Source organism: Gasterosteus aculeatus, chromosome 21 (assembly GCF_964276395.1).
Source record: "Gasterosteus aculeatus chromosome 21, fGasAcu3.hap1.1, whole genome shotgun sequence".
Taxonomy (NCBI): Eukaryota; Metazoa; Chordata; class Actinopteri; order Perciformes; family Gasterosteidae; genus Gasterosteus; species Gasterosteus aculeatus.
This window is the reverse complement of record NC_135708.1, coordinates 16,229,655-16,253,017: the sequence shown is the minus strand read 5'-3', so window position 1 is coordinate 16,253,017 and position 23,363 is coordinate 16,229,655. Positions and strand designations below refer to the sequence as shown.

The window sequence follows — 23,363 nt, the reverse complement described above, 5'->3', positions numbered from 1 at the left end:
ATCGTCAGCATTTTGCTATATATATATATTATTTAAACGTTCTATTCATTTCAGCAGCAGCGTCATACTGTGATTTCCCAGCAGGTGGCAGTAAGTTCAAGCGAATTCACGCGCAGATTCGCAACGAGAATAACTGAATCTCCACTCGATTGTAGCGTTGGTTCTTCATTCATTTAATCAGCGTTTGGTAGGGATGCAATAATGACATCCTGACATTGCCATGCAGAAATAATAAAAACGAACAAAAAAGGATGTTGTGGTCAAGTAAAAGTTTAAATGATGTTGTCTGGTAAAGAAGCACCGAGGGCTGGCTACGTACATGAAGCTGGGCAACAACCCAATTGAATATTAACGCACATTCATCCGCCTTAATTGCGTTATTTCATTCGGATTATCTCGTCATAATCAGGTATTCAACGTTGACACTGGCACCTCTAACTCCGGTCCAGTCATGACCTCGTGCTTCCAACGCTCTATTTACACCAAAGCACCGTGTCGGCAGTCGGTAATATTGTGTTAAACGTCTCTTTAAATGAATCCACCACTCCAAGTTTAGCTAAGTTTTTATTCTTATCACATGGATTGGAGTAAAAGTGGGGAAAGAAATATATCATATCTAGGCAAACTTTGCTCCGGGGGGGGGGGGCGGTATTCCAGACAAGACAATATTAGAACAGTCGCTTAGCAACCACCGCCGTAAACCGGCCGCGGCTGTCGTAAAGCGCAAAGCCGCTGCTGTTGAAAAAAGAAAAAAGGGGACTCGAGACAGAACCCATTGTGGTGCGGGAGAGAGGAGCGAGTCGCTGCCCGACGGGAGGAGAAGAGCAGGAGGACAATTCCGCGACCACGGAGGCGACTCGCGACAAGTCGGAGGGACACGGGACGTGCGCGCACACCGAGGACGTCGGCGTCCCCCGCGGAGAGGAGCGGAAAGCGGCGGCGCGGGAAGAGTTAAGAGCCGACATCCCAACTGTTTATCCCGGCAGCTAGCAGGCTAGCAGGCTACAGACCCGGGAGCTACACACGGGAAGCCCACGCGACTTCGCTCGACCGCGGTCTCCGTCGAGCTTTTATTTATTTATTTTAAATTTATTTAAATTTATTTTTGGGGGGGCGGGGAGAAGCCCGTTTTCCTATTTCCATGCCGGGGGCTGCGATTTAAAAGTATTCGTCGCAACTTTAAATAATGATATGATGCGCTAAGGGTCGCGCTGCTACGGACCCGGAGAGGAAAGTCGCACAAGGTTTGTTTCACAGCTTTTTTTATTTTTCCTTCTTTCTTCTTATTGAAAAGCCGTGTTCACGTTGAACCAAGACTCTTTATATTTGAAGTTGGGTGATTTATTCTGTGCAACCGCGCCATGAATATTTTGTTATTAAACCTGTGAACATTTTTTTTTTTCGTCAGTAAAAACCGTAATCACGTCCGTCACTGGTACCTGAACACAACTCTATAATGACCATAGAGGAATATAATGCACGAGTGTCCCCTTATACGTCACGTTTGTGCAGAACCACATATTACAGCACCATACGCTTTTTTTCTAATTATTTTATGTTGTATTGAACGTCCAAACTTCGTATTTTCTTGGCACTTTAATGTTTAAATGCTTAAAGTACCTCCGCGGTTCTCCCACTCGGCGCCCTGATCGCAGGTTGAGACGTTTGCGTGTCAGGTTAAAAAAGCTCAAGGTGCTCTTTGCAAACTTCTGTCCTTGATTTTTAATCTATGAGGAATAGATAACAGCAGCCCCGCTGTTCGGTTCAGACGTGGTCCTATTGTGAGGATTTCTCGTTACTGTCCACTGAATAGAGGAGGCTGACTGGAATTAATTCTCATTCATAACATGCGACTAATTGTGGAGCGTCTCTAGTCAGGAGAGCTATGAAAATAGACCAATTCGATTCTCTTCAGACTTTCTGTTGGTTGATTTTTTTAAATGTTTCTCAGCGCTCTGCAGGGAGTGACTTTAAGTGAAATAATAAATGTCTTTCAGCTAATCAATTTCAACCTAACTCCCCCGCGGAAAAACATGTTCTTCATTTGTTTAAAGCTCGTTCTGACAGTTCATCTTTTTTATTTTTTGTTTGAGTTTGTTTTGCAGCTGCAAAGTGTGACAACTCTCAAGCTGGTGCAGAATGGAGGGAGTGTGGTGGGGGTGTCCAGCTGTGTAAAATGAAAAGACACAAACACTCGTCAGTTGAAGAAACAAGTCTCCCAAGTTCAAGTTTGTCTGCTTCGGTTACGGGCGCAAAGCGGATGGCGCCGATATTCTTGTTCAGACCTCTACAGTTTTGCCTTTGGCCATAGTGTGAATGGACTAATGTTCGTGTGTGTGTGTGTTATTCCATTGATTGACGCTTCTATTCCGAGAACCCAATTTCCCATCGTGCATGTGAACGTTGCTGTGGTTTTGTATCCATCCGTCTGTGTGTTTGAGACAATCCGGCTGAAAGTTCTTTTTTTTTTTTTTCCTCGATCAAACATTATTGACTCCCCGAGTCGATAACCTTGGCAACAGTAGTTCCTCTATCCAGCTCGAGCCACACATTGCAAGGGGAGGGGTGTTTTGGTGGACGCGTTGGTGTTTGTGCGTCTGTGTGTTTTGTGTGCATCCATTCAGAGGTGGAGAGCTGCTACTCTGTATTCTTGTGGTCTCTTTCCATTCATCTCCGTCACAAGAGCAATAACTCAAAGTTGCTCTAACCTCGCTGTCCATTAGCTATGCATTAGTGCTATCTTTCCTCTGTATTCCCCCCCCACCCCTCAACCCATCCACTGTGTTCCAGTCATTTTATCAACACTTCGTCTTTGCACTCTCTTTTGCACATCCAGGGGTATTAATCAGGCATGGTCGTGTGTGGCTTGACTTCATTATGGCCTAATGAAGTTTTAGCCTCAGGTGCAGTGAAGGAAATGGGTTAACCCGAGAGTAGCTTTGCCCTCGCACGCCATTATCGGAAGCCAGCTTCACACAATGAGCTGTGGGAAAGCTTATTCCTGGCAGAAATTCATTTTTTCAACCTCCTTTCTTATCTGGGTTACTCCTGTCGAAATTTAAGTTCTAATAAAAGTACAAATATAAGGATGTTAGGATATATCTTTCCTCCGTGTCGACCTTTTGTCAGTCTGTTTCACGCCAACACGGGGCCCGTTGCTTCATCTTGTGCCCTCTCTGTCTCGGTAATGAGCCATTTTGCGGCTCTTAGCATCTGCCAAACTTGGAACATTTTGAATGCGGGACTCATCTCCCATGCATGAGGAGTCAGGCGTCCTTTGATTTGCCCTCTTTTCCTTGCCTCTCCTTCCAAGCGCTCACCGCACTACTTTGTAGACCGAGAAATGCTGCAAAACTTTACCCCAGTTTTGTGTGTGTGTGTGAGTGAGAGAGAGATCAGAGGTGATGTTTGGTGCTCGTCCTTAACGAGGTTTTCCTCCTCTGTGCTGCGCGTCCCTCCTCCTCCTCCTCTTCCTCCTGCAAAGAGGCGCTGCGACAGACGGAGGAGGTGGTAACTTGGAACACAAGTTCTCTGTGGGCACAATAAGGTTTGTCCAAAAGAAAACACTGAGCACTTACATTTCCCTGCCCTTGTATTCCGACGTTGAAATACAAAGCACCTGGCTTCAATTTACAGTTTTCTAAGGGAACTTTTGTTTAAAATACCTTTTTTTACAGGCAACCTTGAGCCCTATATGGCCAGACTTCCTCTGTCCTGTTCGATAACTCTTCGCCCTCGGGTGGCACGCAGCAATAGACAGCCGGCAAGTTAAATGTTCATGGTTTTCCAGGTGTGAAATTAATATAAAAAAAAATTCTATCTGGTTGGGAAATCAATCAATCAGGGAACAATATCCCCTCCTGAATGACCATGCATCCTTGGAAAAAGGCGGAATGTTTTCATCTTATTCTCAGCATACGCAGCAGCAGCCTATTGAATCTTTAATCTAGTAGCATTTAAATTCTTGCACTCGCCTGCCTCGCGCTTAACAAAAGTACAGAAGATCAAGGATAAGCCATCAGTGGCACATTCGTGCGATTCATTGTCAATATTTTAAGCATCTGAGCACCGGGGCCGTCCCTCATTAACAAAGTAAATGCAGTGTGTGGCTTATCCGCGCACTTGAGCAATTAGTACAATCATTGAATTAATCCAGGTAACGCTCTGAAGGTAATGGAGGAGAACCCTTTCTCCGGAGAGGAGGAGGAAGAAGCCACGTCCTCGCGCATCTCGTTACGCGGTGGCGTTCCGGTTCTCGCCCGCGTGCCTGTTCTCCGCTGCTCGCGCCTGAGGACGAGGTGGGCGATCATCTCCTGGGGCCGAGGTTACGTTCTGGTCCTCTCTGAGCCGTTGGCTGATCCCAGTTGGATCTTGTATCCTCACTGGAGATCTGGAGATCTTACGGCTGCCTCTGTTCGATGCTAAACGGCGTTTGAATGGAGATCTTAAGGCAAAGGGGGTATTTCCATTTTTCCCCTCAAGCGATGAGCTTCCTCTGGCTCTCTGTAGGCACACGTCCTTTTGGCTCTTGTTATTCTTTTCTTGTTTTGGGGTGGGGGGGTTGTCATACAGACTTGCAGCAGCTATTTAAAGTTCAAATGATATTTGCTATATATTGCTGGGCTTTTTAGCTTTATGTTTTCTTTTTCCTTTCTCAACATGAGTCCTACCTTTTTTTGCTGCATAGAAATGTATTTAGCACTACAGTCTGTAGTTCCCCTTTTTTGGATGGGGTTTATTTTTTATGACTGTGGTGTGAGGTGAGAAATCTGCTTCTTATCTAGCACGTCACCCCCCGCCCCCCACCGTGTCTCTACCACATTTTCACTACCTTGATCTGAAAGCGGATGAAGCGAGGAGCCCAACACTAATCGTTCTTGTTCGCCGTGGCCTCTCCAGTCAGCTGTCCTAATAGGCGCGTCCCAATGAGCTCTCATCGAGGATTTTCCATCGACACGGACGAGTTCTGAAGGCGACTTGTAAGAGTTACGAGACTCTTTTGCTGATTTGAGGGCATCTATCGCTGAGGGCGGCTTTGTTGTGGGCAGTCTGGGGGGGGGGGGGGGGTCGTCTCGTACCGTAAAGGGGGTGATCGTTGTCTCTGTATTGGCTCTCAACGTTCCCTCGTCCCGCCGACTTCGGTGGGCCTGATCGAGCTGCTCACGGATCCTCTCACCCGCTCAGGTATTTGAGTGACACGAGCCATTTTCAAAGAAACTACTTCAAAGCCTGATTTAAAAAAAAAAAAAAAACTCTGATCAAAGGTTAAACCACGCACAGCGTGAATCTTCACAATGCAAAGTGGGATTTTTCCATTTGAGGCAAGAGGAGGAAGAATTGGGCTTTCTGAGGTCGGTGTAACTATTGCGCTATGCAGGCGGCTGGTTCTGCGGAGCATCGGGAGAAAGTCGATGGAGATGGCAGCGGAGGAAGGTCCTCTGAGGAATCATCCTTGCAGTGCAGCGTCTTTTCTCTTTTACTAGAAGAGGATGCCGTACAAATCCTCTTAATTTGATCTTTTTCCACTTAGTTTTTCCTTTTTTTCCCCCAGGATACTTTTTTTTGGGGATTGGCTGATATCTTAGATCTGCTCAAACAGAGAAATACCTCAAATGACCCAACAATTAGAGTTGTGAAATGTCTTTAGTTTAATAGGGGCGCTCACAGCTGAGGATTTGGGCGACTCCACCTTGCAGGTCCATCAGAAATGACTGAGCTGAAGCTTATTTTAATTTGCCGTCAGTGGTTCTGGTTTTGTGGAATCCGGCTTTTTCATGTTTCCTGGTGTAACGAGTTCCCCTCTCTTTTGCTTGATTTCAGGCCCGCTTGCTCCAGGTCGCACCCAAACACAGAGGAGGAGAGAAAATGACCCGCTGGCCCCTCCCAGCGAGCGGCAGGGGGCAGCTGTGCCAACCTCGCCCCTGCCTGCCGCTTTAGAAGCTGCCCCGGTGCGCCATGACGGAGAGGCGTTGAGGTTTGCCCTCCCCGACGATCGTCTCGATACCTCTCCTCCCCGCCGTCCCTGGACAAGCCCCGCCCCACCATGCTGCGCTTCCTGCCTCTCAAGCTCGGCCGCCTGTACCGGTGTCTGAAGCTCTTGTTGGTGGTGGGCCTGTTCGTCATCCTGCTGATGAACACCCACAGCCTGTTTGCCTCCTTCCAGAAGAACGAGCTCACCGACAGGCGCTTCATCAACCTCAACAAGTGCCCCGCCTGCTTCGGCACCAGCTGGTGCCGCAAGTTCATGAACGGCCAGGTGTCCTTCGAGACCTGGGGCCGCCTGCGCTTCCTGGACGTTTTCAACGTGAAGAACGTTTACTTCGCCCAGTACGGCGAGCCCCGGGAGGGCACGCGCCGCGTGGTGCTCAAAAGGCTGGGCTCCAACCAGGAGCTGGCCGAGATAGACCAGAAGATCTGCAAGAGGGCCACGGGGCGGCCGCGCTGCGACCTCATCCAGGCCATGTACAAGACCGAGTTCGCCCGGATCAACGGCGACGTCCGCCTGCTCACGCCAGAGGTGGTGGAGGGCTGGTCCGACCTGGTGCACTGCCCCTCCCAGAGGCTGCTGGACCGTGTGGTCCGCAGGTACGCAGAGACCAAAGACTCGGGCAGCTTCCTGCTGAAGAACCTCAAGGACACGGAGAGAATGCAGCTGCTCATGACCTTGGCATTCAACCCGGAACCACTCGTACTACAGGTGTGTGTGTGTGTGTGTGTGTGGGGGGGTTTTTAAAATGTCTTTTAGCTTGTTTTCAGGACAGGAGATGTTTTTAAAGGGGTTTTCTGTCAGCTGATCTGTCGCCCCAGGTGTTCTCAGACTTGTTGATAAGGACCTGCTCCTGGATTACCTTTTTTGCTGCATAGAGGATAAGCGCATCAGTAAGCAAGGCGGGGTGTTGGCCCACAAAGCCTCCAGTAAATTACAGGGAATCCTCCTCTTACTTCCTCTGCCACAGATCTGAGACGAGCCCTTTACACCCCTCCCTAAACTGGAGGCTACGTTGGGACTGCGCATCCGCAGGACGGATATTCCTCCGCTTGGAATAGGGAAGGGTTGAAGAGCTGTGGCCTCCCAAAAGATGAGAGATTTTTTGCTGGCGGCAATACTGCATACTTAACACTATGTAGGGCAGTTCTGAATTATTCAAGAGTGCATCTTTAAATGGTCGGCGTTGTTTTTAATTTGAGTCTACGTCCGTGTCCACTGGTCTCTCTTTTGTGGGGGGAAAGCTCATTGAGGAATCTTTTGCATTAATACCAATATCCTTGATCCATTGCTAAGCTTCCAAAATAAAAGCTTTTAAGGAAGATTTAGTGGAAATCTCCAACGTGAACGAATGGGCAAAAACCCGAAACATTGTTGCCTTCAAGTGTTTAGTTTCGATGTGACTGTGACAGATTGAGCCTGTTTTTACACAGTTGGACTATAAATATTAATAACTATAATGCGCTACAACATTAGAAATCTTTTAATTTGACAGGGTAAATGATGCATGGCGCCAACAAAACTGGTGCCTCATATAAACCGAATAGTCTTGCTCTAACACAGAAATGGCGGTGAAGTACCGACACATTCTTTCATCCTGCGTGTCCGTGCAGTCATACACGTTTGCGGCCTCTTTTTTTTTTTTTTTTTTTGGCTCAGCCGATCAATTACAATCTTGTGAACAACAATTGCCGCGGCTCATGTCGACCTTCAATAAGGCCCGCAGGCCTCCGACAAAAGGGCCGGACACCTCCGGGGCGTTTCAGAGGACAAAGGACGAGATCTGCTTTTTATTCCAGTTGATCTATAAAGTCTGATTGGCCTTTGGGGAGTCACATGTTCTCGCTCTTTCTTCTCTTCCTCCTCTTGCCTCCCCTCTTTCTGTGTCATCGCCCTCCCACATTTTGCCGCCTGTTTTTGTGTGCGCTCCACAAAACTTGCATCCAGATAATTCCATCAGTGTTTTTTAATGGTATTATGCCCCAGTTCAGAGGCTCGATGAATCCCCCCTCACACACACGCACACAGCTGCAGAGGTCGCACAACAACGCATAATGCACACACTTTGTGCACGGCTCCTTTGAATCCCTGCATCCTGGTTGCATGCTTACAGGGACTCATGAATTGTTGATCTTGTGTTGAACTTGTGACCCGCGGGTACGAGAAAGAACTCTAAGTTCTGTGTGTGTGTGTGTGTGTGTGTGTGTGTGTGTGTGTGTGTGTGTGTGTAACGGACCTCGGGCACGGATCATGTGGATGGGCGATGCACACAGCAATGTGCCAGACATCTGAGAGAATCCCAGAGTGCCTCGACTGCTCGGCGGCATCGCCGAGCTTCTAAAGGTGTGAGACCGCAAGGCGCGCGCGCACACACACACACGGCCGGGCAGCGGTAGACTATAAAGAATTAATGGCAGCTATAGAGCGTGAATACAGCACCCTGGTCCCCTGGAGGGGGAAGGGTTGTGTGTGTTTGTGTCGGGACTTGTTTCAACAAAAGGTAGAGAGGAATGTGCGCTGAGTTTTATGACCAGTAATTTAATGTCACCTGATTTTGACTTCTCGTCAGCCGCTGCTTCATCCAGCTCGCAGTCTTCAGCCAGCTGGACGCGTCGATAGCACTCGGCGTCTTTAGTAATGATTTCCCACCTTCATTGGCTACTCGGGTTGCTTGTATTTTTGTTGTTATTGTTGTTTTTTATTATTTTCAGTTCTCTCCTCTGGCTTAACACCGTTGAACAATGTCAGTAATGTTTCCGCTGCGCGCTCTCTCCTGTTTCCAGCCCCGAAGCCACAAACAGTAAATCGGCCCCGTTTCACCCGGAGAAAGAAGACAATCTGCTCCGTTCTTTAGGGTCCGTCCAACAATGCGTTTTCTGTGTCTTACCTGCGGCACACAAAGCGCACACTCATACGCACAAAAACAACCCCCTCTCCTGTGTGACGTGGAAGGCAATTTGGCTTTGGGGAAAACAAATATTTTTCGGTAGACGAAATCCTCCATTTCCTCTCAGCTCGTGCTGCAGTTCTCAATCTTTCACCGATAAGTTTGTTTTTCTGTTGCTGATATAAATCAGTGAGTGCCGGAGAGTTCCCTCTTTGCCAACCACAGAAATGACACGTCAGTTTCTTTTTTCTCACCTTTTTATTGGTTTGTATGAGTCAATCCTTATTTGTCGACCCTCGGCTCAGTGACTCATCGCCCGATTGCGTCGGTGTGGACTATATCTGGCCTGACCTCAAATTAGTCTGATTCAGCCTAGTCCTTCCTTCAGAGTCGTCAAGCTCGGCCAGACAGCAAGGAGCATGTGACTGCGCTCGCACTCTTTTTGGTCCTCAGCGCTGCCTTGCCCAGTGAAGCTGAGAATAGGAAGTGACAGGCCTGTGGGGGGTAACGCAGTCTTCTCCTCCAGACTCAAGTGTGTGCTCCACCTTCCACAAATCCACCACCTCGTTCAACATGCCACAACACCGCTCTAGGTTTTATTTTTTTTTTTTGTAGAACACAGGCTTCTCGACCCGGATGCTCCATCGGAGGAGAGGCGTCTTTGACGGCGGCATTTTTATACGCAACTTTGAAGAAAACATCGCTGTGAGCAGCTCGCTGGCAGCCTGTGTAATTTTCTTAGATGGGGGGGGGGGGGTTGGGTACGCTATTGATTTAATGAGGCTCTGCATAATCTGTTACGATGCTCATCCACTTTAGGAAACTGAGCCAAAGTAAATAGTATAAATTCAAGGCGCCTCTCGGCACAAAATGAGGCGTTATTGTTTTTACAACATGCTGGATGAGAGATAAATATTAAAGCCACGTTGGAGAGCACGCATTTAGTGTTTAGTGGCTCGCGTGAAATAAATCAAAATCTCGTCCATGTTTAACAATAACTATCTTATTGCCCACCTGGTCATCTCCTTACGGAGCAGACGTGGGTTTCAGCCTGTGTTTTCCTATGCGTGGTCTGGCTTTCTGGGTCATGCTTCTGTACAGCGGGGATCAAAGCTTGTTTTGTTTTTAGTTTGATTTATTTCTTTTCATTTAATCAGACACTGCATGCTATCCCGGCTTAAGTGGGGGGCTTCTGTCTCTGAGGCCGGCTCAGTGGCTGAGGTCCACCGGTAAACAGTATTTAAGTTGCTGGTCTCTGATTAGAACCTTTTGTTTTGGGGTCTGGGGGATTGGGACGCTCTTAGCACATGAGAGAGGAGGTTGTGTACGGCGCTTAACCCGGCTTCAAGTGCTCCCAAACCCCCTTTCATTATTCGTATAGGCCTTTGTGTACAGACTGAATCCTGTTAGGATAAGACTGGGAGTTATCTGGGCCCGACTCCCCTCCTTTGGCTCGCTGGATGGAGGCCCTGGTGGAAAGAGGAGAAGGAGGTGCTGTGTATGAATGTGTGTGTGTTGTACAAACCGGAGCCTTGTGGTGTTTTCACCACATCTGAATGAGCCAGACTGCTTGTGTTACCATAATCCTTTCTCTCTTTCTCCAGCTCTCCAAACACGCACACATACATAAGGCGCATGCATAACAGCTGTGTTTGGTTAGTTAAATGCCTGTGGCGGACCCCCCCCCCCCCCCCCCCCCCTCCACTCATCCCACCCACCAACTCCTTTTTTTAGATTTACCCTGCACCCCACCCTCGCCCCCCAAGTTCCTACCGTTACAGCATGCCGCCCAACCCGCGTGGTCAGTTCCTGAAGACGCAGTCCTGCAAGAGTTCATCCACATTCACAAAGTCTCCTGGGCCCCCTTTTTTTTTAAAGATGGCCGATATGGATCGGGAACAAGTGGTTCCTTCCTGTGGCGTCCCCTGGAGAGCAGAGGGCTTCATGTAAAGCAAGATTATGCTTTTTAGCACTGCAGCCTGTCCGCAGTAATGAAATAGTCTGCTGCATTAAAGCGCCGGACACCTCGCTCCTGTCGGAGGAAATATGGGGGGGGTCAGTGTATTATAAATAAAGTGACCCCAGCACTTTAAATTCTCGCGATTGTGGACCAGAAACTTCCTTTCCAGCCTTTTACAATTTAATTGCGCTTTGCAGAGGGGGGAGAGGCTTATCTCAATGTTTCCTCTTCTGCAGAGAAGTTGGCGGGTAGGATGGGGGGTGGGGGGCAGCTGCCCCCGCCGCCCCGGGATAATTGGCACCTAAACTGAAATGCAGAACCCTTGAAGTCGGCCCCAAGCCCGCAGCCCTCAGGCCCGAGGCAAAGCTTCACTTTGGCTCCTCCCCAGCCGCGCGGGCGGCGTGCCACCTACACTGAGTCAACAGCGCTGGTCGTGACTTAATGCATTCCTCGCTCTCCAACCGGGGGGGGGGGGGGGGACTCTGGTCCAGGTCGCCAAAGGGGTTCCGGCGAGCAGCAGAGTGCACTAGACACCCTGAGCTGCTGCTCGCTCCTTTCCGTGAAGAGAAAAGACATGACCCGCCATCACCGAGCCACGTGCACGTCCTCCCACGCCGACTGAACACGGTTCCGTTTTGTCCGTCTACCTGACCTCTCGGTCTTGATTTGTCATCCGCGCTCGGTGTTCCTGCGCGCCCAGCTGTCCTTTTTCTTGTTTCAGTCCTTCTCACTTAGCGATCTTCCTGTTTCCCAAGACGGCTGCCAGCTCCACAGACTGCAACTTGGCACGCTTAGAACCGCGTGTCTGGCAAGGAAAGGGGCGGGGCCTGATGTAAATTCAGACACAGTCTCCATCCTTTTACCGCTTTTTTTTTTTGTCCTCTACAGACAGCCACACTTTCTCTCTTCTCCGACTGGGCATTTTCTGGCTTCCATATCTGAAACAGACGGCATCGCTGGCCCGTATTTTAGGTTCTTTAGGGAGGGCAAGGGGAGGTTGAAGACGCAGGGTGAGCCGGAGAAGCAGCAGGAGACGAGGGCAGAAGGGGAGAAATGGATAGCGGGGTGTGTTCGCCAGGATGAGGAGCTGGCGCCGGCCCCCCTGCCGGGGGCCCAGGCCCCTCGCAGCGAACTAACCAACTGGATTTTTACACTTAAACTCGCCAGACGGGGCTCGCCACACATCCTCCAGACACACGAGGTTAACGGGAGAGCTGCGCCGCTTCAACCCAGCCTCGGCAGCCTTCGCCTCGCATAGCAGATGTGACCCCCTTCTTAAGGCTGAGCCCGCCCCCCCCACACCCTTTGAGAAACGGGCTGAATGATGTTCATTCTGCAGCATCGGGGGTTGAGTTGTTGTTGTTTCTTTTAGCTGTGGCTGAGTCTCACCTAGCGCTCAACCCAACAGTTTTGATCCCCAGACTCTCGGCGTCCTGTCTCACCCCATTTCACAAAGAAGCCGTGCGATTTTCTTTTTTTTACGCTGAGGAAGGAAAATGCAGAGGATCTACAGGCCTTTCGCGAGCTGCGCGCGCACACACACACACACACACACACACAAATGACTCCTTTCCAAAACAATCCTGCATTCATACACATCGCTGTGTGTGTGTGTGTGTCCGCGCTGTGCGTGTTTGACGGACGAGTGTTCTTCGCAGACCCGCCAAGGCAATATCTCTGGAGCCGTTTGTGTTTACTCAGCCACTGAATAGAGGTTGTTATCAGCCCTGGTCACGTTGCATGTTCTCATTCACATGCACTTCGATACTGATTCACACAAACACACACACACACACAAAAAGCCTCCTTCGAAGTCTTGCGGGCGCACACACACACACCGCAGAGACGCCCGCCCCCGAGTGGCCCAGTAGAAGGGCATGCCTTTGTCAGCAGATGTCAGGACGCAGGTGTGTGTTCCTGTGCCTCCTCGCTCCATTCGTTTCATCCTCTTCTCCAGAGGCTGCCCATTTGTCTGTGGCCCTGTTTCATTTCCAGCCCACTCCAATCTCCCCCCCCCCACACACACACACACACTTCCCCAAGAGGATGCCAGTGTGTTGTATCACAGAGCGGGGAGTGAAAAGCACAAACACCCTGCAGTCCGTGCTACTGCCGTGCACCGGTGCAACCTTTTAAGATTAGATTAGGCCAATTAAGTCACCGGGAGGTCGCATGTAAAGAGTCAGTTCTGTTTTGGTTTAGTCTTCTTTTTTTTTTCCAGCCCGGCTTTCGTTGTCTCCAGGGACAGGCTCCTTTATTTTTGCAACACGGCAAAAAATGTGTGCAAAAAATGATTGTTTAAAGGGGAAATAGGAAAGCGCATTTGGCTCCAGGTTTTTGAGGTGACGGTTTGACTAAGCAGGAGATGACGGCAACAAGAAGTGATAAGACCTCTTTTAAAAGCACTAAAAGCTGCTGAGATGTGACATTGGCACTTCTGCAGCCGTAGCATTTTTCAATACCCCAATATTGTGACTAGTACAGTGCTACCTGTACAGTCCTTGCGCGCGCACACACACACACACAAACACACGGCCCCCTCCCGAATTCTGCTCCGCAAGTGCAGTGGGGGTAGCGTTGGGCCGGGCGTTCAAATTTATTTCGCCCTCCCCTCAACGCCTCATTGCAGACGTTAATGACTTCTGCAGAGTAACCGTTTAAAGAGCGCTAAGGGCGAGCGATTGTTGGGATACGTGTGGCATTTATCAAGCTCCGCCATAGGAGCCTGAATCCAAAGCTCGGGTGCCCACCTCCACACCGCTCGGTACCCTCCACCTTTCAACCCGCTGCAAGCCCGTAAAGGTAGGTGTGTGTGTGTGTGTGTGTGTGTGTGTGGTCTGTCAGGACGTAGCGCGGTGATGAACATGTACGTTGAGTCCCCACGGACGAGGGCTGGACGGACGTGAAGGCGTTCTCACAGCAGCCGTTGACAGTGGCTAAAAGTACCCCGAGGGCATTCATCCTCCCCCGCCCCCCCCCCCACCCGTCTGCCGTCACTCTACTTTCGCTCCCATTCAGGCCGCAGCCCGACAACAAAGGAGAGAGATGTGTTTAGCAGGCCGGTCCTTGCTGGTTTGTTCCTCCTGTCCACTGGAGCGGAGAAGCAAGAGACACTCTTGTTTGTATCTTCTGTTTGTCTCCCCTCCCTCCCCCCTCGCGCCCCATTTATCCGTCTGCCCTGCAGGGGCGAGAGAGGGGAGAGGGAGGATGGTGTTTTGACGGAGCAGGTTTAGCCCCGACGTTGAACGGGCTAAGTTTTGTCAACAGGACCGAGAGCTGCTTGGATTTGCTGCGGCACAAAGCGATCTGCGGTTTGAATCTGGGTCAAAGGGAAGCGGGACTAATAGGGATGTACTCCCAACTGATCCGGCTTCTACCTAATCTTTGTAGACCAACTTCAGAAATTAGAAAGCCATTTTAGATATTTAGCCTGTTAATTCTCTAATCCTAAAATCTCCCATGCTGGCTCGCTAACTGGGATTGTTTACTTTCCAGCCGGTGCTCGTGTGTGAGAGCAGTCGCTATTATATTTAGTTTCTTTTCTGGTTTGTTATATCCGTAAATGAAGAAGAGTTTTGGGGGGAAATTTGGGATGAGTCATTGCCATGGCTAAGGAGACGGACGGGCTGCCGGAAGCCAGAAGTGCTTCCTCTGCAGACTTTTTGTCTGGCCCACGATTGATTGGGTCACCTCGGGGGAAATGGGCTCGACCAAGACTGCATTGTGTGCAACTTATCATTGTCCTCCCCTTGTTGGTGGTGGATCTTTCTTGAGAGCGACGGGAACGGGAGATACGCCTCTGGTTTGCGTTTACATTTCAGACTGCAACGGTTCCTCTTTGCTGCATGAGGTTGTGAGTCTCGTCTGCGTCAGCGTACAAAGCTGCAGTAACGTGCTCTCTGGTCGGTGGGCCAACGTGACTTAGTCAAACGGAAAGCTAGCCAGCAGGTCTTGGTGATCAGGATGATTATTCAATAGTTAATATCGTTCCCTCAGATGTAAATTAATATTTGAACGGCCGGCAGCGTTTTAGTGCATCACTTTCGATGGATTGTTTTGTGTAAATAAATGTAGTTGGTTCTTGTGAGTTTGTTCTTGTCATTGAGTAGATTACATTTATTTGACTGTATGCATTGTCCATTAGTTACTGCGTGTATTAATGTTATTAATCTGCAGTTAGTGTACTTGTAGGTGTTGATCTTCTTTCACTTTAAATGTTACACTGTGAATATGAAGTGTTGACATGAAACAAATAATAATCTGTAACTGTGCGACTAAATGTCTCAACGCCGCCAAGTGACCCTTGGAAGCAAGGTTTCTTTTTCACTCCCAGCTCCCCCACGCCGCCCCCCCCTGTGAATAGCCAGCTGTTGTCTTTGAGAAACGAGTTCAATTTTCTTTTTAAATAATTTATTCCAAGCAAATTTTAAAGCTGGGGCAGTGTAAAGTGAGACGCGTCCCCGTCACAGTGGTTCACCGCTCACCTACGGGGCTTTCAGGGGGAGGTGTGGGGGGGGGGGGGCGGTTGAGGCTCACGTGAGCGCTCGAGATTCCGTCTGTTGCAGCTTCCTGCCAGAAACGACAGCCTATGAGAGGTCTGTTACGTAGGGATTCTGGGCTGTCATTAAGCTGGCATATGGCTGCAGGTGGGGGGGTTGTTGTAAGAGATGGGAGCTTCTCACCTGAAGCGAAACTAGTGTGGGCTTCAAAAAGGGGGGGATTTCACCCACCGCCCCTCATCGGGCAATAAAATGGCCCAGAAGCAAAGAAAGTGATGTCTGGAAAGTGGGAGACACGGCAGACGTACAGTTTCCCTAATGCAGCTGCTTCACACCCAGCTCACGTGTGTGTGTGTGTGTTCGTTTGACCTTGATAAAGTTGGGTAAATCTGAAATTTGGGTGTTGGGGTGCGGCAAGGGTATCACTTCCTGCTCGCAGTACCCTTGTTGTTGTTCGTGAAGTGATTAATAACAACATAATACCGCTAGCTAAGTACGTGGAGTTCCTGCTTTGTAATACACAGCGGTTTCTACTAGCCGACACTACGCTGCTGCGTCACACCGCATCTGGCTTTACTGCCACAAATCACCTCCCATCAGTCCTCTGGAAGCACTGCAGCGTACGTCGAGCCGTACGGCTGTAACACAAACGGGCTCTTTTTTTCTTTTGTTAGATTGGGTCCGTTATACCCAGCACGTGATCTTTTGGCGAATTCTCAACTGTTGTGCTTCGAATTTGTATCAAAAAATTTCCCAAGGCCCCGTTGTGTTTTGGTGTCTGGGATTTTTTTTCTTCCTTTTGTCTCTCTTTATTTGCAGGCTGGTTCCTGTGCAAGTGAAACCAATGCTTTTTGACAGCGTGAAGGTTCTGTGTTGGCCGTTTGCTTTTAAAATCCAACGGGGGAATTTCTGTTTCCTTCAGCCAACTCTACATCACCCGGCCCGACGTCTCCCTATTTATTTATTCTAATTAAAGAATATCCTCTTTGTCTTTCTTCCCTCCCAGAGCTTTCCGTCGGATGAAGGCTGGCCGTTCGCCAAGTACCTGGGAGCGTGCGGGCGCATGGTCGCCGTCAACTACGTGGGCGAGGAGCTGTGGAGCTTCTACAACGCGCCCTGGGAGAAGCGCGTGGACTTGGCGCGCCAGCTCATGGACATCGCCGAGCAGCTCACCAACAACGACTTTGACTTCGCCCTCTACCTGCTCGACGTCAGCTTCGACAACTTCGCGGTCGGCCCGCGCGACGGGAAGGTCATCGTCGTGGACGCCGAGAACGTCCTGGTGGCGGACAAGAGGCTGATCAAGCAGAGTGAGTGGCGTTTGGCCGGAGCACGCTCGCGCACCGGTTGCTATGGCGATATTGTGTGTGTGTGTGTGTGTGTGTGTGTGTGTGTGTGTGTGTCTCTCTCACCTCTAACCGTTTCTACCACTCAAGCTACATGATGGGATGAAAGCACCTCATTTCACAGCGTTTATATCAACACTTAGGACGATGTCGGCGGGAAGCTATGGAGATGTAATTGGTGTTTTGTCTTTTCTAAAACGGGAAGTGATAATTAATGATTAATTGCATTCATGACACGTCTGCTCCTGCAGAAGCCGTTCCACCTCTTTTAACCTCTTTGTCACAGAGCTCCTCATAAGCCGACGTGCGAGTCGAACGAACGGTTATCACAGCTTGGAGTCTCTCTAGAAAACGCACCAATGTAGCTCATGAGGCAGTGATGGTGGTTTGAGGAGAAGGTCTCGAGGGACAGTTGGCTGAGGGCAACTTTGCAACCGCTCGAAGCTGCCTCTCTTCTTAGAAACGCACTCGTTCCTCCGCCGCGCTCGTCCCCTTCAAAGCAAAGACTGTTCGGATAACAAGCCATCTCCGATGCCCTAGTTTTTTTTTTTCTTTATTTTTCTAGGTTTTTTTCAGAATAAATGATACGGACGACGGAGAGAGCTATACATCACACACTCAGTGTGGTGTTTCTTTACCCCTCAGTCGTCTTCCTTCGTGCGGCTACTTCAAAGAGGGACGACCACCCGCTCCGGCTCTTTTAGATTTATCCCTCTCCGCAGAAATCCCATTAAAGTGATAAACTGTTGTGTCGCAAGGTGTCGAGACTCCACCCTTGTGTTGGTGTAGCGTTTTGCTTTATTTCTTTTGTTGAGTGGATGTATTGCGACGAATTCATTCCGAGATTAAGTGCCACTTTGCCAAATTGCCAACATCTGACGCCAGAGAAGACGTGTCCCTCCCACGTGTCGGTGGCCTCGCGAGCCGAGGATCCGGTCCCTGCTGTCAGAGCCTCGTGCTGACTATGATAGACCTGATCTTTGGGGTGCCGCGTCTGACTCGGGCACGCTGCCGCCGCCTTGTGTTCCCCCATGGTTGAGTTTCTGGTGTCTGTGGGAGGCTTCGCCCCGAGTGTTTTTTGGAAACGCATGCTGCATAATGTAAGTCTCTCCTCTCCCCTGCAGGTATCGCTCACTAGCCTGCGCAAACACACACACGCACACATTCTCTTGCATTCAATAATGCTCTCTTAACACAGGCATGCATTGTTAAAACCGCCTCGTACTCTTGAACGGCACCGGGAAGGCCACGCTAACAAGCAGTTCAGACCCAATGTCCCCTCTCGGTGCGGCCCTGTGCAGGCGGCGCAGTGAGGTGAATGTAAGTCCTCCACGTGGGAGGTGCGAGTGAGGCCAGACGGCTCTCCCACTTATTTGAATTGGAAATGGGCATAGTTTGCTTTGGAAATGTTCTAGCTTCCTTTTTTTTCTGCCCGAGCCGCAAGGGTAGAACAGAAGGGATCAGGGTGCAAAGGAAACAGCTTTTTTTTCTTCTTTCGCTTCGCTCATCATTGTCCTTGAGTAAGAACCTGTCCTCTTAAGCCGTTCTTTCCGTTTGTGTGTGTGTCTGTGTGTGCGTGCGAACAGTACGCTCTCCCGATGCCACCTGTCAATCAAGGCCCGAGGTGTGATGCATGGTTCGCTCAGACGCGTTAATTGCTCTCAGTTCACCATCTTTTTATGTGCGCGTGTGCTTGTGGTGACTACAAACGGGCACATCCATCTCCATCACCCTCGCTGATTGAGGTTGATGTTCCCCCTCCTCCTTGTGGGGGAGGGAGGCAGGGAGGCGCACAGGGGGCCCCTTGCTAACAGGGCAGCGCTGGATGTTTGATTGAGTTGTTCTGATGAGCCAGAGGAGAAGTGCATTACAGCGCTGATACGCTGATTATGCGTTTGCATCCTCTGGGTCCCCTCACCCCCTCCACTCCCCAACGATGGTATCGATCTTTTTTTTTTTAATGCACAAACGAATAGCTCTCATCATTCCAGGTTATTTCCTCGGCTCCCTCTCCCACAACTCTCCGACGAGAAAAAGCATGTGAAATGAGCTGGAGAAAGAATTTTATGTGCTCAATAAATCTGCAAAGTGTTTTATTCCTGTCAAATGAAAGTTTAGGTTGCGGAGTTGTTTGCCTGTGTGCTTTGAGATGGGATTCCATGTTTGTGCCTGCGGGTTGTCAAATGTGGCACCGCGGCCCCGTCGGATTCTGTTCCGGTCGATGTCTTGGCGAATAATTTGCACAACATTTGCTTTGGAGTCAAAGCTGTTGGTTGTAATCTCGCAGAATCGGTCGCCCTTCAAATGTCCCGTGTAGAGCCGTTTCACATTTTAAAACGGAAAAAAAAAAGAGAAGAAAAATCCATTTGATATGTGAACCTCCCGGCTGGTTGGAAGGAGATAAGCGCTTACTGGTCTGTGATGGAACAATATTTTGTTATTTATCTTTCATCATGCAGAGTTTACACACATTCGCCCGATGAAGGATGCAAGAAAAAGAAGCACACACTGCGATGTTCATTTTGACTATTTACGACCTGTGTGTGTGTGTGTGTGTGTGTGTGTGTGTGTGTGTGTGTGTGTGTGTGTGTGTGTGTGTGTGTGTGTGTGTGTGTGTGTGTGTGTGTGTGTGTGTGTGTGTGTGTGTGTGTGTGTGTGTGTGTGTGTGTGTGTTTTATTGCGGCGTGTGTTTTATTGCGGCGTGTTCATTGAACCTCCTCTTCCCTCCCTCCCTGCAGACAAGCCGGAGAGCTTCGACGTGTGGTACGAGAGCCGCTTCGAGGAGTGCGACAGGGAGGCCTGCCTGTCCTTCTCCAAGGAGTCCCTCTGCTCCCGGGTCACGGTGGACCACAACTACTACGCCGTGTGCCAGAACCTGCTGTCCCGGTACGCCACGTGGCGGGGCACCACCGGAGGCCTCCTCCACGACCCCCCGGCCCACATAGCCAAAGACGGACAACTCTTGACCCTGTTGGACGAGTGCACCAGACCCAAAAAGCGCTACGGCCGCTTCCAGGCGGCCAAGGAGCTGCGCGAATACCTCACGCAGCTGGCCGCCGCCTCCTCCTCGGCCACCGCCAGGTAGTGAACGGAGGCGGCGTTGGCCCCCGACGCCCTGGAGGTCCGCGGGAACTCTCGAGGCCCTGGTTCTTTTGCACGGGGGCGGCGGCGGCGTGTCTGAGCAGGACGCTGTTGGATGTCTTGGATCAGGAGGTGTATGAATCACAGCGGACGCGTTTAAAGCTCCGGCTGTTAACCCGTCTTTGCTCCCCTGTGAGAGAGCGAGAGAGAGGAGTTTGGCGCCAGGAGATTCTGGTTAGAACCAGGATAGAGGTGACCTCCCCCGGCCATCCTTGTAGGAGGGGGGGAGGGGGGGAGGGGGACTCTGGCGCGGCCCCGTCCGTACATTAGAACTGTTCTGTTCCATAGCATTAACACCGGTTTCATTTCGCCCCCCCCCCCCCCTGGATTTCTTGTTTTATTTGATGTAGGGCTGAATTAAAGTACATTGGTGTGTTTACATTTCTGCTGTTGCACAGCTGTTTTTTTTCTTCTTGTTCCTCGGTAGCTTTGCTGCAGGAAGGTGAAGGCAGCATGAATCTCCTTGTTCTGTCAGCCGGCTGGGAAGGCCGAGCTACAGCGGGTGGAGAGGAGAGGCGGGTGGTGCAGGTTGGTTTACATTTAGGAGAAAAAGAGAACCCTTGACAGCTATATAAGTCTGATTTCCTGCTACTCAAACCAATCATTTGATTTCCAGGATTGTGGCAATCATCTTTTTTGTGTGTGCGTGTGTGTTTTTCTTATTGTATTTTTTTTCCTCTTCTCAATCGGAGTGAGACAGCTGCACACAGGAAAAGGAAGGGAATAATTGGACGGTGGTAATCCCTTGATGCAGATGTGCCTATACCAAAGAGGCTATATGTAATATTAAGTACCATGAGCAGTGCACAGTGACAGCCCCACCCCCCCAGGTGTCCCCCAGTAGAGCCACCCAAAGGAGCCATAATGTGCACACCATCCGAGACGAGCTGGCAGGTCCTGATCTATCTTTGTCAATAGGACCTTCGCCCAGAGCCGTACCAGTCTAAGATTTCTCATATTCTCCCCCCCCCCCCACACCACTCCCCCCTTTGTTTAACCTCCCACACAACATTTCCATCAAGTTTTCCTCGACAACGTAACTAAAGGAAAGGGATGTGATTATTTTGCAGAATAGGAAACGCAATGCAGCGACATCTTTAAAATGTTTGGTAAACGAACCCTTTGCTGAAACCCCCCCAGTAGTGCCGAGTGCAGCGGGCTCCATCCAGTAAAGGTTAAAAGAGGAAATAAAGATTTACTAAATGACTTCCTTCCTCCGCAAATGGATTCTGACCAGGTGTGGGTTGTTTTTTTTGTGCCTCCCTGATTTTTCTGTTGAATATTTACTGACGAACCGACAAATTAAAGCATAATCAAAAACGCAGCCTCATTTGGATCACGAGAGATCTTACCCCCCCCCGCCCCAAAAAATCCCAGCTTGGCTCCATGTGTTCTGTATTTGGTCTGTATCGATGTTGTGGATCAGACGCTAAGCGGCCAGCGGCGTGTCCGATAGACGGCCCAGTAGTCACGAGCCGCCCCGAGCTGGGACACCCGTCCGTTAGGAAAAGCAATAAAGAAGTTTGGCTAATGGGTTTCTGGTTTTCAAGCCGCCCTCTTTTTGTTGTCTGTTATATTTCTGCCCCCCCCCGTACGTAGGCCGTTTGAACCTGGAGGGATTTGTAAGTGCGTAACTGTCTACTTTTGTACTGTAACTTTCTTTTGAGTATATCAGCATTGTCTGATTTCTTTTCCCGTGCCTTTCATTCAAAAGTTGTATTTACAACTTTTAGTGGGTTTAAATATTAAAATAAAAGATCTATATATATATATAGATATATATATACACATACACTCTGTGTGGACCTTTTCTTGATTGTCTCGATATTTTTATTACTTCCAATTCAAGTTACAGGCCTTTTGGCTCCAGTTCATCGTGTCTTTAAAATTTGATTGTGTGGCACAGCTGGATGTCAGTGTTTGCCAATTCCGATTCCTTTTCCCCCTCATTCCTCCTCCTCCTCGCTTTTGATCTTTTCATATCTTCATCTTTCCTCTAATTTGGATCCGAGCCCAACTTCCCTTTGTTGTGCTCTCGACTGGCATGCGAGCCCTTCTTTTATTCATATTTATTCCTGTGGCTTGTTATATTTTCACAAGGAAGTTGGATTACATTCTAAAAGGATAACATTCACACGTTTTTTTCTTCTTTTTAACGCCCGACAAACCGTATTTCTAAGCACATGCAAAATACTTAACCACTCGGGTTGTATTTTTCTACTCGTGTCTCTGCTAGTTCAGTAGCTGCTCCGGTCTCAGGCCCGACAGTCCGCAGCGGAACAAAGTCTTTCCAAACCAAAATTAGAAGCCACATGACCGACACCCCCCCCTCCCCCATCCTTGTTCTTCTTTCCATGATCATTTTCATCCCCTTCTTCTCTTCTCTTCTCCTCTGTAATTGTGCTTCTCTTTGACACCCGGCTGGAAATTAAGAACTAAACTTTGATAATACCCTGGTGCAGGAAGAGCATCTGCAGAGCGCGTAAACGGAACCCTAGAAACTTCCTCCCTGCTTCAAGTGAGTCCAACTCCACAAACTGCAGTGTGAGTTGTCAAAGCTACAATGGTGGCGAGAGCGGCTTATTTCTTCTATTGTGTGCAGCTTTGCAGCCGCCGCCCGAGGGATATTACCTGCGACCGGTTGAGGCGGTAAGGTGGAATTGTGAACCGGTGGGGGATAATTGTGCTGCCGGTCATGTGACCACCTTGTGCAGTTTTGAAATCCGCGACCGGGTTCCCGCAACGGCGGAGGTGGAAAGCAGAATTATCCAAATCACTACAAGACTTTTAGCCTTGGCCCGTCATACATATCAAACCTGGCAGAACTGATATCTTATTCCGCTCATAAAGTTAAGGGGGGGGGAGATAGAGAAGAGGCATATGTTCGATTACAGCAACAAAGGAGGATGAAAAATGAACAACCGGCTCCCAAAAAAACGAAGTTTCCTGCTTGTCGTTGCTTGGCTAACGTGATGTAAAGTCTATTTCATGCTCTGGCGACCCCCAGGGACACACGGCCATTTTTAGAACCGGAATGACCTATATACGTTTTTCTAAGATTTGGCCAGTGGTGGGGGGGTGTTATGAATAACAACGTGTCAGGCAGAGCTCGCCGGCGTGCACGTGGCCTGTTGTTTGGGGGGCTTTTTCCGGGGCTTTGGCGGCAGCTCAGGGGAGCGCTCTGAAGGCTCTTTGTGAGCGCCTCCTGGAAAATCTTCCCTAATGCAACACGGGAGTCGCTGGGAGCGAAGTTCCCCCCCCCCCAGGCTGCTTCACGTCCCTTCGGCGTGGCCGTGTCCCTTCTCGCATCTGTTATGCCTCGTTTGGGTGGACCGGACAGGAATCCCCACAAGTTTAACCACAACAAATATTTGAGCCTTCACTCCAGAACTGCCCTCTCGTACTTGTTATTTGTACTTTCCAGCTGGGGGGGAACATGCACATGCACCTTGGACCTCCTCCGCCAGCCTCTTTATCTCATGTATTTATGATGCCAAACAGCGCTGCGCTGTTGCTCCCCGTCTCGGGCTTTCACTGAAGAGGT

At 49.7% G+C, this 23,363-nt stretch overlaps 1 protein-coding gene across 4 annotated transcripts; it reads left to right on the top strand.

The window, feature by feature from the left end:
- The first annotated feature begins 716 nt into the window (after window positions 1-716).
- dipk2ab (divergent protein kinase domain 2Ab) lies at window positions 717-21,613 on the top strand. Of its 4 annotated transcripts, XM_078095902.1 has the most exons (5): window positions 1,292-3,547; window positions 3,678-3,763; window positions 5,821-6,697; window positions 16,339-16,642; window positions 19,417-21,613. In XM_078095902.1, exons 3-5 carry the CDS (start codon window positions 6,044-6,046, stop codon window positions 19,761-19,763), a joined length of 1,305 nt encoding a protein of 434 aa, XP_077952028.1. In that variant the 5' UTR covers window positions 1,292-3,547; window positions 3,678-3,763; window positions 5,821-6,043; the 3' UTR covers window positions 19,764-21,613. The 4 variants fall into 4 exon arrangements, with proteins under 4 accessions (XP_040023121.1, XP_077952028.1, XP_040023123.1 ...); XM_040167187.2 differs by lacking the exons at window positions 1,292-3,547; window positions 3,678-3,763 and adding an exon at window positions 717-1,244; XM_040167189.2 differs by lacking the exon at window positions 3,678-3,763.
- The last annotated feature ends 1,750 nt before the right edge of the window (window positions 21,614-23,363 follow it).

What these genes read in the sequence shown, in the direction of transcription:
- dipk2ab (XM_040167187.2), top strand. Translation starts at nt 6,044, where the DNA reads ATGCTGCGCTTCCTGCCTCTCAAGCTCGGCCGCCTGTACCGGTGTCTG. An exon ending in CGGAACCACTCGTACTACAG is followed by an intron (nt 6,698 to 16,338) that starts GTGTGTGTGTGT and finishes CTTCCCTCCCAG; the next exon opens with AGCTTTCCGTCGGATGAAGG. An exon ending in CAAGAGGCTGATCAAGCAGA is followed by an intron (nt 16,643 to 19,416) that starts GTGAGTGGCGTT and finishes CCCTCCCTGCAG; the next exon opens with ACAAGCCGGAGAGCTTCGAC.